This window comes from Pleurodeles waltl, chromosome 1_1 (genome assembly GCF_031143425.1).
Source record: "Pleurodeles waltl isolate 20211129_DDA chromosome 1_1, aPleWal1.hap1.20221129, whole genome shotgun sequence".
Lineage (NCBI taxonomy): Eukaryota > Metazoa > Chordata > Amphibia > Caudata > Salamandridae > Pleurodeles > Pleurodeles waltl.
Genome location: NC_090436.1, coordinates 189,167,330 through 189,181,226, shown reverse-complemented (window position 1 = coordinate 189,181,226; position 13,897 = coordinate 189,167,330). Strand labels below are relative to the sequence as shown.

General features: G+C 44.8%; 1 protein-coding gene across 1 annotated transcript in view; it reads left to right on the top strand.

Annotated features, from left to right (window-relative positions):
• ZFR (zinc finger RNA binding protein) overlaps positions 1-13,897 on the top strand; it is a 501,254-nt gene that overhangs the window by 375,865 nt on the left and 111,492 nt on the right. The window contains exons 14-16 of the mRNA XM_069233188.1: positions 3,515-3,656; positions 6,993-7,090; positions 7,886-7,981. Coding sequence (XP_069089289.1) covers positions 3,515-3,656; positions 6,993-7,090; positions 7,886-7,981 — 336 coding nt within the window. The remainder of the gene's footprint in view (positions 1-3,514; positions 3,657-6,992; positions 7,091-7,885; positions 7,982-13,897) is intronic.

Genomic DNA, 13,897 nt, shown 5'->3' with positions numbered 1-13,897 from the left:
TAGGCTGACCACCTTTAGGGTGACTACACTCTTCTTATGACCACTTCCACTGGTAAGTGGGCATAACCGTAACCCCAGTGGCCTAATTCCTTCACAGAAAGATGGATGAGTGTAGTGTCCACTTTAGCTCGTCCACCTTAGGGGTGGGATTGACATGCAGTGGGCACTCCTCCTAATTTTCCTATCAGTGCGGCCACCAAAAGTAGTGTCAGGACAAGGGGGTTGGTCATCATGTCATTTGGAGAGTCCCGGGTCACAATTCAAAGAAGGCAAGTGTTAGAAATGGGTTTTTTGGTTGGCAGTCAGGTTACCCTCTGTCCAAGCTAGAACCCTCACTCTAGTCGGGGTAGGTCACACACAATCCAAATTATCCTGTGCCCACCCTCTGGTAGCTTGGCACGAGCAGTCCGGCTTAACTTAGAAGGCAATGTCTAAAGTATTTGTGCAATAAATCATACAATAACCCAATATAACACCACAAAAAAACACCACACAGTGTTTAGAAAATATATAATATTTATCTGGATATTTGCAGGTCAAAACGAGCAAAGATGCAATATGAATTTGTAAAGATATCACTAAAAAGTGATATGAAGTGTCTTAAGTCTTTAAAAAGTAAACAAAGTCTCTTTCAAAGCACAAAGTACCTGGTTTGGAGTGGAAAATCTCTGCAGAGGGCCGCAGAAGAGGAGATGTGTGGAACAATGGTGTATGCGTCGGTTACGCCCCTTCACACACGGACTTGCGTAGTTATTTTTCACTCGGAAGACGTGCGTCATTTTCTGGCACGCGGACCGTCTCCTATGGATTGCGGGATTACCAGATGTCCCAGGGTCTGTGCGTGGATTCTTCGGCTTGTTATCCGGCTGCGCGTCGTTCCGGGAGGCTGTGCGTGGAATTTTCTTTCTCACGGCAGGCGTTGCGTTGATTTCCCCTCTGGAAGTCGGGCGGCGTTGTCCATGTGAGGCCGTGCGTCGAAGTTCCGGTCGCACTGCAGGCTTTGCGTCGAGCGGCGTCTTTCTGGATCGCGTGCGTGAATTTTTCACCGCGGAACAAGCTGTGCGTCGACTATTTCGGCGCACGAAGAGTCCAAATGAAAAAGAGAAGTCTTTTTGGTCCTGAGACTTCAGGGAACTGGAGGCAAGCTCTATCCAACCTCTTGGAGAGCACTTTTACAGCCAGCCAAGAGTTCAGCAAGGCAGCAGGCCAACAGCATGGCAGCAGTCCTTTGTAGAAAGCAGACAGGTGAGTCCCTTGACCAGCCAGGCAGTTCTTCTTGCCAGGATGTAGGTTCTGGTTCAGGTTTCTTCTCCAGCAAGTGTCTGATGAGGTAGGGCAGAGGCCCTGTTTTATACTAAATTGTGCCTTTGAAGTGAGCTAAGAAATGCACCAGGTCCCCTTTCAGTTCAATCCTGTCTGCCAGGGTCCCAATAGGGGGTGTGGCAGTCCTTTGTGTGAGGGCAGGCCCTCCACCCTCCCAGCCCAGGAAGACCCATTCAAAATGCAGATGTATGCCAGTGAGGCTGAGTACCCTGTGTTTGGGGTGTGTCTGAGTGAATGCACAAGGAGCTCTCAACTAAACCTAGCCAGACGTGGATTGTAAGGCACAGAAAGATTTAGGTGCAAAGAAATGCTCACTTTCTAAAAGTTGCATTTCTAGAATAGTAATATTAAATCCGACTTCACCAGTCAGCAGGATTTTGTATTACCATTCTGGCCATACTAAATATGACGTTCCTGCTCCTTTCAGATCAGAAGCTGCCACTTCAACTATGTATGAGGGCAGCCCCAATGTTAGCCTATGAAGGGAGCAGGCCTCACGGTAGTGAAAAAACGAATTTAGCAGTTTTACACTACCAGGACATATAAACTACACAGGTACATGTCCTGCCTTTTACCCACACAGCACCCTGCTCTAGGGGTTACCTAGGGCACACATTAGGGGTGACTTATATGTAGAGAAAGGGGAGTTTTAGGCTTGGCAAGTATTTTTAAATGCCAAGTCGAAGTGGCAGTGAAACTGCACACACAGGCCTTGCAATGGCAGGCCTGAGACAAGGTTAAGGGGCTACTTAAGTGGGTGGCACAACTAGTGCTGCAGGCCCACTAGTAGCATTTAATCTACAGGCCCTAGGCACATATTGTGCACTCTACTAGGGTCTTACAAGTAAATCAAATAGCCAATCGTGGATAAACCAATCAACAGTACAATTTACACAGAGAGCATATGCACTTTAGCACTCGTTAGCAGTGGTAAAGTGCCCAGAGTTCAAAAGCCAACAACAACAGGTCAGAAAAAATAGGAGGAAGGAGGCAAAAAGTTTGGGGATGACCCTGTCAAAAAGCCAGGTCCAACAGCAAGGCTTTTGAAGCTCCCTGCCAGGGAGAGAAGGCCACACCTCCGCCCAGTGGAGGCTTTTGTCTCAGGCCCTCAAGAGTGCTGGCTCTCACCCTAGGGGACCAGAAATGCATCTGTCATGGCTGTACTGATCAGGACCAGTCACAATCAGCACACTAATATCTGGTAGGTTTTCAGGGGTCACCTCTAAAGCTGTCTGTTGGGGTTCTTGAGGGTTTATTATTCTGAGATGTTTGATACCAAATAACACAGGATTCAGAGAAGCCATCATGTAGCTGGGTGACTCGTAATGCCCAGTGCCCAGCGCAGGCATTTAAAAATGCCTTCCCTGTGCATTTACTCTGCCTCAACTGACAGAGGCATAGCTGGGGCATATCTGCTCATGCCTATATGCCCTCACATGTGCCTAGATGCACCCTGCCTTAGGGGTGGCTTACACCTGGCACATGCAGTGATAGGGGACCTGGCACACAGGGGTGTTAGACAGGTCATGTTTTTTCAGTTAAGCCTGCACCAACTCACGCAGTCTGCAGTGGCAGTACTTGTGTAAGTTTGGCGAGGAGTCCCTGAGAGTGGCACAATTGATGCTGCACCTCTCAGGGACCTTCTTCCCCAGGCACCAGGGGTACCATTTACTAGGGACTTAGTGTTAGCTTAAGAGTTAGCCTATTGTACAAAACAACTGTTCAGTTTTGGGGGTAAAGATCTGGCACTAGGGACCTGATTAGCAGAGACCCAGTTTGCTAACAGTCAAAGCCACGTTAGAAGCCATGCAGATAGTGGGGGCTGACCGTATCAAAAAGGGTGCTTTCTTACAGTTACCAAAATCCTGGTAACGTGAAAGATCTTAAGAACTGAGAGTAAATGGTCATGATGAAGGTCATTTTATCATTAGCATACTTCTGGTGTTGCTATTCAAAATATACAGTTGCAAATCTGGTGGTGTGAGATATTAACCAGTTTCATAAAAATACATTGTAGAATTCAAATTGTAAGTAAAATGTGTATTGTCTGAATATTTCAACTGGCTAGTAAACTGTTTTAGCATTTTTAACTATATTGATAGTTTAAAAAAAAGAAAAAGTAAATCACACATTCATTTACCACGATTTTTCTATAGTTTATGTAATTTGTTAACCGTTTTCATTCTTTTAGGTAATAAGCCCTGAGAAGTATGAAATTAAATGTGATGTACCAGAAGCAGCAATCCTTCTCAGCTCTTGTGTTGAACCAAAAATGCAAGTTACCATCACGCTGACATCTCCAGTCATTAGGGAAGAGAACATGAAGGATGGAGGTTGGAAAAATACTAGCTCAATGTTAACATTTGTTTGTTTATACCAGTTTTAAGATTGAGTCCTGAAAGTCAACATGCTGGCACAATACCTCTTTACTCGGCTTCCCTGTTTGATGCGAAAAATACAGTTTGTCAGTTTATTTCATTTGAGAGGTTTTCTTGTCTTTTTTTTTTTTTTTTTCATTTAAAAAATATATAGGCATCATTTTTTCCCCACACGCCAAGTGAAGTTATTTAGAAAACCAAAGAGGAGCATAACAAATATTCATTAGTATATTTGACAAATACAGCTTTACCCTGAAAATATAAAACTCCTAAGTCGTAGATAATTGGTTTTCTAGGTAACTTAACTTGTGGAACGTATAAAACATTGTTTTGGGCGTAGTTATGGAAGTAAGTTAAAAAAACCTGTGCTTCGGTAAGAATGCTTTCCAGTCATATCCTCTCCTGACAAAACTAGTTCTTGGAGTGACCGTTTCTAATTTTCTTTTAATACATGCCGTATTCTGTCAAGTGAGTGCACGATGTATACATGCCTGGTTATTGATATAGACATTGAGCATTTCAGCCAGTTTGCATCTACAGAGTGCAGTAATTCTAGTGCCAGCAATGTTGCTCTAGGGTCTGGTCTGCAATACGTTGCACACCTATAAATCAATGACTGCATGATCGGTGTCTACGGTATGTCTGGTGTATGGGTCAGACAAAAGTACTTTGTTTCCATACATAATATTTTCTTGGCGTGAATTAGTACATTGATTTGACTAGCCTAAAGTAGTAAGTTCATTTCAACTGCCACACATTTTAAGGGATATGCTTAGAATAAAACAATAAATCTTTCATGTACTACATGAGGCTATGCGATACATCTTTTGCAGCGATCAAGTGTTGGTTTTAATGTGACCATTCACTTTTGTGACCATTTCATTTAGTATATCAATTGGCTTTTTTCTTGAATTTCTTCGGGGAAGTCATTGCGTTTACTTGCATTCCTCACTTCACCAATAGAGTTGTATTATTTTTGGGTGTGGTGCCTCCACTCCACCAAAGTCATTGGGGATTGCATTTGAGTGGCAAAATTGCCCGAAAATTCAAGGGTGATGTGACTTATTTAAAAAATATCAGAATCTATAGCAATTATACTGAACCTAAAATAAATTGTCGCCTGTTTTTCACAAGAAATACATTCATGTCGGTGTTATAGTGTGTATATGTTTTGAAATACATAAACTAAACGGCATACCCACTAAATGGAAACAAGTGTGTTTTTCTCTGACCCTATAAGAATTTGGAGTCCTTGATTGGAGAACTCCCCTTAGGGAAAGTAAGAATGAGAGGATAGACATCGCTCTAAAGACACGGAGCTATAAAATGGTTGTGCAGAAAAGGTACTTGCAGAAGCCAATCATTTTGGTGCCAATCTTAACTGCAAATTAATGTACCAAACTCTACCTTCAGCTTCTTTGTGAAAAAGATTGTTACCTTTCTCACAATTTAACAAATATGTATGTATTTCTCTTGCTGCAATTCCTAATGCTCTGTGTCGTAATATGATTTAAGGTCTACAGCTGCCTTCGGGGGAGTTTTTTTTTTTTTTTTGTTTAATTTATTTATTTATATTAGGTTATTTAGGAAGGCTTTGCTGGAAAATTTGGTGCAGTGAAAAGAACATATATTTATAGCACCTAGTCGAACTTGGTTGTAATACCCGATTGAATGAATGGTTCCAAGTTCAGAACAAAAACCGAGAGCCTTAAAAAAAAAAAAAAATAGTGATGTAATGAAATTCTGAAACCATTTTTAGCACAGTAGTTTTGCTCTGCAATATTGTGCATTTGACAGACACTGACATTTCTCAATTAACTTGGAATATGCTTTGTTCAAAATGCATTAACCCTTGCTAGGGGGTGAGATTTCTCCCAGCAAGACAAATGTGTGTTGTTTTTTATTTATTTTTTTTATCCATAGCGTCACACCGCCTGTTCAAAGCCTTCTGGTAGAGTGATTTGAATCCTGTCAGGGACTGCTGCCAAGACATCGGAAGGATTTTTGACCAGGGTTTTCAAAAGCTCATTGTCACACCTGCCATATTGGTTTAGGAGGGGTTTTGGTTGCATAGTCCTAGCATTTACTGTCCCTTTTTCCCCCTTTAATTTTGTCTGTCTCTTTTTCTTCTAGATTTCAGCTGCTTTTACACTAGCTTGATAAAAGTTAACTTAGATAATCTATATCGATTGTCAGATTGTAGCTGCTGGACTCAATATACATGTTAACTTTTATTCGACAGTGTGAATGCAGCGTATCTTTCAACTAGTGATTAACCCCTTATATTCCTGTTATTTTAGACAGCACATTGAACTAGGGCAATCGATTCTGCTTATGTTGTGTAAATTTTTGGTTTATATTAGGGTGTAGGCATTTAGGTTATGTATTTGGTTTCAGTCAGGTAGCCTTTAAGGGGTTAATCCACAAATTCAAAAGGGTGCAAAAATCCACAGCTCAAATTTTATTGTCTTTTCACTCGCAAAAAAAAATCATATTGAACAAAGTTTTGCAAAGATTTGCAATAGGTGTCGTGGCGTTTCAATACCATGTGGTGGACGCAGTATGGATATGCATTTCAGTACTTTGATTGCTGCTTGCATACATTTTAAACACCTTTGTAGTGTTCAGTTAGTCGTTTGGAAAAACTCCCATCTATTTAAAGGAAAGCCGCTCTGGCACGGCAGGACTCCACAGAAATCACGTTATAGTGCCTTCTTTCCTGCATTTATAGTGGGTGGGCAGGATTAGGATTTAAGTCTTCAGTTGCCACTGTGCAGTAATTGTACTACAATGAGGAATTATGTTGGTCTGACACCCCAAAAATGTCCTTTTTGTAGTACATGTGAACACTGGGGAAAAAAAATGCACCGCCACCTATTTGCACATTTGTATCCTAACTCACCCAAGTGGATTTTTGTTGGCCCTCTGTCTTGTGTTCTCTGTGCTTGTGCACTATGGCCAACCATCCTTCCTTTTAGATACCTTTGCCATCTTTGGTTCCTTGGAGAAATAGTTTACGTAGTTTACTACAACGACCAGTTTCAGCACATGCTGTACTGCTAAAATGATTTGGATGAAAATTTGTTGTAATGCTCTTGAGCTGCATATTGGGCTCTGGTTGTAATTCAGAGGGACTTTGTTGCACGCAAGTCTTTTTTTTTTGGTCTGCTGTTCGCAAAATGATAAACTAGTAAATGGCATGTGTGACATTGCAGCTGTTTTAGGAAGTGTCTTGCTCACCTGGTCAAACACCCATTCCTCACTGCACTTTGCCAATTCAATCCATTTTAGATGTAACCTCGGGTATGGTGAAAGACCCACCGGACGTCTTGGACAGGCAAAAATGCCTTGACGCTCTGGCTGCTCTACGCCACGCTAAGTGGTTCCAGGTTCGGAACATCATTTTACTTTCTTCTTGTAGCCTTATGAGAGATAAGTTAATTTGCAATATGAATGCTTAATTTACACTCACGTGTATCCGTGGTAATGATAAGTAAAATTTAAATGACCAGAAAAATGTTGACAGTTAAGTTTTGTGGATCTGCTGTATGCAGTTCGTTGCCAATTTGACTTTATTTCCTGGTCGTTGACTACATGTTAATTTATAGGCTGGCTCACATTTGATGTCTACCTTATAAAATGTGTTGTGAATATGTAATATTCCATAAGGCTGCAGAGTAACTTTGCTTTTATGAATGGAATATGTGTTGAGAGCTTTTTGTCGTGCTTCCGATTTCTTTTCTTGTTTCTTTCAACAGTGTATAGGGAATGAAAGATACAGTGCAGCTGTTTGGTTACATTGACTTTGTCTTCTGGCAAAGACACTGTGTGAACACCAAACACCTGCGATCAACCTTTTAGTCTCTATACATTGTTATTATTTTCACCTCTTTTTTTCTAATATAGATGGATATTTTTTCTTTCAATGGAATCCGAGTCAAAGTCAACAAATGAGCAAGTGATCAGATGCTTGTGTATTTTGTGTACTTTGACTTTTTACCTGCTTCAAATACTAACACTGGTATAAATTGCTGCTGATGATGGCAGCTTGTGCTTAACGTTTTCTCTGTCATTTGTTATCGTATTTGAGCTTCAGTTGAGTAGTGGTGATTTAGCTTTTCAAAGAGTCCTTATTTGGTTTCCATTCATAATATTAATTGATCTGATTTTGTATTGCACTTAAGGCTAGAGCAAATGGTCTGCAGTCCTGTGTGATTATCATCCGTATTATTCGTGACCTCTGCCTACGAGTTCCGACATGGTCTGACTTCCCAAGTTGGGTGAGTAAACATGTTATTGTCCTTTAATTGAACTGTTACTTTATAAAGGTAATTCCTTTTTTTAAAATTGATATTACATCCATCTCCCTCATTCACCAACTAGTTGTATTCATGCCGGCTGTTTAAGAATGCAACATGTAGCTGGGAGAAAAACAGAAGTTTTGCTCTCATCTGCAACCCAAGCATTAGTTTTTAGCATCCAGGAATAAATGAAATAGGCAAGTTGTCTTCTATATTTGGGTGTGCTCAGGCAGTGTCATGATAGTCACTACCAATATCTGTATTTGTGTTGTGTTTAATCTCACAGATACCCCTCCATCAGAGCCTGCTGCCTGGGCTCCACAGCAAATACAAAAACGTAGTGAAGCTTCAGCCCTCGCCATAGGGCTTTGTGATTCCTTTGGATGTTTTTCTTGTTCCCTCAGAAAAGCCTTTAATAACCGCAGGGTAATGTATTAGGCCATTCTCTACTAACTTTCCAAAGAAAGCATCCCTGAGAGCTCTACAGGGTCCAACTGTGACCGAAAACAGGCCCTGGCATCATAGTAAGTATCCCTTGTTTAGGGAATCGGAGAACTAGAATAGTGTCCCACATTTACAATTAGGACAGTTTTGAACTTGTAGAGACTCGGTGTACAGGTCTTTTGCAAGGTGTGGAAAACTGCATGAATTTGTGCTTGCTGCAGGCAATGTTTGTGTTAATATCTGGGAAATCAACAGTAAAAAAAAAGGGCCCCGCAGACCATAACTAGGTCCACAAACAGACAATAAAACTGTCCCATGTACTGACCTGTCATAGTAGCCTTTCTGGCACTGACTGATCGCCCTATGTCAGTCTGACCTGCTTCCCTGTTGTGGTCACCACAAAAAGTTGACTTTGTGTCAATCCAGATTCTTCTCCAATTCCTAAGACACGGCCACCTCTAAGCCAGTTAATTGCTTCTGCTGTTGAGAAATATCATGTAATCATCAACAAGTGTTATGCCAGGAATTCCTCTAAGTGGCAGTAATGGGTATCATCAAACAATCACTAATTCAAAAACCAGATACACAATTTACAGGCTTGATAATACACAATTGTAAGGAAATGCCTCCTTGGCATGGTTGCCCCCTGACTTTTTGCCTTTGCTGATGCTATGTTTACAATTGAAAGTGTGCTGAGGCCTGCTAACCAGGCCCCAGCACCAGTGTTCTTTCCCTAACCTGTACTTTTGTATCCACAATTGGCAGACCCTGGCATCCAGATAAGTCCCTTGTAACTGGTACTTCTAGTACCAAGGGCCCTGATGCCAAGGAAGGTCTCTAAGGGCTGCAGCATGTCTTATGCCACCCTGGAGACCTCTCACTCAGCACAGACACACTGCTTGCCAGCTTGTGTGTGCTAGTGAGGACAAAACGAGTAAGTCGACATGGCACTCCCCTCAGGGTGCCATGCCAGCCTCTCACTGCCTATGCAGTATAGGTAAGACACCCCTCTAGCAGGCCTTACAGCCCTAAGGCAGGGTGCACTATACCATAGGTGAGGGTACCAGTGCATGAGCATGGTACCCCTACAGTGTCTAAACAAAACCTTAGACATTGTAAGTGCAGGGTAGCCATAAGAGTATATGGTCTGGGAGTCTGTCAAACACGAACTCCACAGCACCATAATGGCTACACTGAAAACTGGGAAGTTTGGTATCAAACTTCTCAGCACAATAAATGCACACTGATGCCAGTGTACATTTTATTGTAAAATACACCACAGAGGGCACCTTAGAGGTGCCCCCTGAAACTTAACCGACTGTCTGTGTAGGCTGACTAGTTCCAGCAGCCTGCCACACCAGAGACATGTTGCTGGCCCCATGGGGAGAGTGCCTTTGTCACTCTGAGGCCAGTAACAAAGCCTGCACTGGGTGGAGATGCTAACACCTCCCCCAGGCAGGAGCTGTGACACCTGGCGGTGAGCCTCAAAGGCTCACCCCTTTGTCACAGCCCAGCAGGGCACTCCAGCTTAGTGGAGTTGCCCGCCCCCTCCGGCCACGGCCCCCACTTTTGGCGGCAAGGCTGGAGGGAACAAAGAAAGCAACAAGGAGGAGTCACTGGCCAGTCAGGACAGCCCCTAAGGTGTCCTGAGCTGAGGTGACTCTGACTTTTAGAAATCCTCCATCTTGCAGATGGAGGATTCCCCCAATAGGGTTAGGATTGTGACCCCCTCCCCTTGGGAGGAGGCACAAAGAGGGTGTACCCACCCTCAGGGCTAGTAGCCATTGGCTACTAACCCCCCAGACCTAAACACGCCCTTAAATTTAGTATTTAAGGGCTACCCTGAACCCTAGAAAATCAGATTCCTGCAACTACAAGAAGAAGGACTGCCTAGCTGAAAACCCCTGCAGAGGAAGACCAGAAGACGACAACTGCCTTGGCTCCAGAAACTCACCGGCCTGTCTCCTACCTTCCAAAGATCCTGCTCCAGCGACGCCTTCCCAAGGGACCAGCGACCTCGACATCCTCTGAGGACTGCCCCTGCTTCAAAAAGACAAGAAACTCCCGAGGACAGCGGACCTGCTCCAAGAAAAGCTGCAACTTTGTTTCCAGCAGCTTTAAAGAACCCTGCAAGCTCCCCGCAAGAAGCGTGAGACTTGCAACACTGCACCCGGCGACCCCGACTCGGCTGGTGGCGATCCAACACCTCAGGAGGGACCCCAGGACTACTCTAAGACTGTGAGTACAAAAACCTGTCCCCCCTGAGCCCCCACAGCGCCGCCTGCAGAGGGAATCCCGAGGCTTCCCCTGACCGCGACTCTTTGAATCCTAAGTCCCGACACCTGGGAGAGACCCTGCACCCGCAGCCCCCAGGACCTGAAGGACCGGACTTTCACTGGAGGAGTGACCCCCAGGAGTCCCTCTCCCTTGACCAAGTGGAGGTTTCCCCGAGGAACCCCCCCCTTGCCTGCCTGCAGCGCTGAAGAGATCCCTAGATCTCCCATTGACTTCCATTACAAACCCGACGCTTGTTTCTACACTGCACCCGGCCGCCACCGCGCTGCTGAGGGTGAAATTTCTGTGTGGGCTTGTGTCCCCCCCGGTGCCCTACAAAACCCCCCTGGTCTGCCCTCCGAAGACGCGGGTACTTACCTGCAAGCAGACCGGAACCGGGGCACCCCCTTCTCTCCATTCTAGCCTATGTGTTTTGGGCACCACTTTGAACTCTGCACCTGACCGGCCCTGAGCTGCTGGTGTGGTGACTTTGGGGTTGCTCTGAACCCCCAACGGTGGGCTACCTTGGACCAAGAACTAAGCCCTGTAAGTGTCTTACTTACCTGGTTAACCTAACAAATACTTACCTCCCCTAGGAACTGTGAAAATTGCACTAAGTGTCCACTTTTAAAACAGCTATTTGTGAATAACTTGAAAAGTATACATGCAATTTTGATGATTTGAAGTTCCTAAAGTACTTACCTGCAATACCTTTCGAATGAGATATTACATGTAGAATTTGAACCTGTGGTTCTTAAAATAAACTAAGAAAAGATATTTTTCTATATAAAAACCTATTGGCTGGATTTGTCTCTGAGTGTGTGTACCTCATTTATTGTCTATGTGTATGTACAACAAATGCTTAACACTACTCCTTGGATAAGCCTACTGCTCGACCACACTACCACAAAATAGAGCATTAGTATTATCTATTTTTACCACTATTTTACCTCTAAGGGGAACCCTTGGACTCTGTGCATGCTATTCCTTACTTTGAAATAGCACATACAGAGCCAACTTCCTACAGGGAGACAGGCCGGTAGGGCTGGGGCCAAAGCAGTTGGTGTCTCCGTCTTCTCTGCAGGGTTTTTCAGCTTAGCAGTCCTCTTCTTCTTAGGTTGCAGGAATCTGACTTCCTAGGTTCTGGGGAGCCCTTAAATACTAAATTAAAGGGCGTGTTTAGGTCGGGGGGGGTTAGTAGCCAATGGCTACTAGCCCTGAGGGTGTACTCTTTGTGCATCCTCCCAAGGGGAGGGGGGTCACATTCCTATCCCTATTGGGGGAATCCTCCATCTGCAAGATGGAGGATTTCTAAAAGTCAGTCACCTCAGCTCAGGGCACCTTAGGGGCTGTCCTGACTGGCCAGTGACTCCTCCTTGTTTTTCTCATTATCTCCTCCGGCCTCGCCACCAAAAGTGGGTCCGTGGCCGGAGGGGGGCAGGAACTCCACTAGCTGGAGTGCCCTATGGTGCTGTAACAAAGGGGCTGAGCCTTTGAGGCTCACCGCCAGGTGTTACAGTTCCTGCAGGGGGAGGTGTGAAGCAGCTCCACCCAGTACAGGCTTTGTTGCTAGCCACAGAGTGACAAAGGCACTCTCCCCATGTGGCCAGCAACATGTCTCTAGTGTGGCAGGCTGCTAAAACCAGTCAGCCTACACGGATAGTCGGTTAAGGTTTCAGGGGGCACCTCTAAGGTGCCCTCTGGGGTGTATGTTACAATAAAATGTACACTGGCATCAGTGTGCATTTATTGTGCTGAGAAGTTTGATACCAAACTTCACAGTTTTCAGTATAGCCATTATGGTGCTGTGGAGTTCGTGCATGACAGACTCCCAGACCATATACTCTTATGGCTACCCTTCACTTACAATATCTAAGGTTTTGCTTAGACACTGTAGGGGCGCAGTGCTCATGCACTGGTGCCCTCACCTATGGTATAGTGCACCCTGCCTTAGGGCTGTAAGGCCTGCTAGAGGGGTGACTTATCTATACTGCATAGGCAGTGTGAGGTTGGCATGGCACCCTGAGGGGAGTGCCATGTCGACTTACTAGTTTTGTCCTCACTAGCACACACAAGCTGGCAAGCAGTGTGTCTGTGCTGAGTGTGGGGTCCCCAGGGTGGCATAAGATATGCTGTAGCCCTTAAAGACCTTCCCTGGCATCAGGGCCCTTGGTACCAGGGGTACCAGTTACAAGGGACTTACCTGGATGCCAGGGTGTGCCAATTGTGGAAACAAAAGTACAGGTTAGGGAAAGAACACTGGTGCTGGGGCCTGGTTAGCAGGCCTCAGCACACTTTCAAATCAAAACTTAGCATCAGCAAAGGCAAAAAGGGGGTAACCATGCCAAGGAGGCATTTCCTTACAACCAGTATCGCATAACAAAGCCGTCACCTCCAGAGGACAGTACTGCATATACGCAGGTACTATCCAGGGCAGCTACGTTCCACAACGTAGCAATGCACTCAGAGCCAATAGAGGATGATTTCCTATTTAACACCTTAGCAGCCGCCCACGCTTCGTATAAGAGTCTGCCAATGCTCCCGGGTATGCTCAAACACGCAAAACAAGTGTTCTGGGAGCCAGGTAAAGGAAGGGCAATCACTTCTAGGGTTGAGAAGAAGTACAAGCCTCCCCCAACGGATCCTGTGTTTATAACACAACAACTTACACCAGACTCAGAGGTTGTAGGATCAGCAAGAAAGAGAGCAAACTCTCAATCGTCAGGAGACGCTCCACCGCCTGACAAAGTGAGCAGAAAGTTTGAAGCAGCGGGCAAACGAGTGGCAGCACAAGCAGCCAATCAATGGCGGATTGCTAATTCGCAAGCCCTACTTGCTCGCTAAGACATGGCACACTGGGACGAGATGCAACACATCATACAGCACTTGCCCAAAGAACACCAGAAACGTTCCTTGTGGAAGAAGGACAAGCCATATCCAACAACCAGATAAGGTCTGCACTAGACTCGGCAGACACGGCAGCACGAACGGTCAACACAGCGGTAACCATTTGCAGGCATGCATGGTTAAGAAACTCTGGATTAAAGCCAGAAATCCAACAAGCGGTGTTGAACATGCCATTTAATCAAGAACAATTGTTTGGGCTGGAAGTGGACACAGCAATTGAAAAGCTGAAAAAGGACACAGACACTGCCAAAGCCATGGGCGCACTCTACT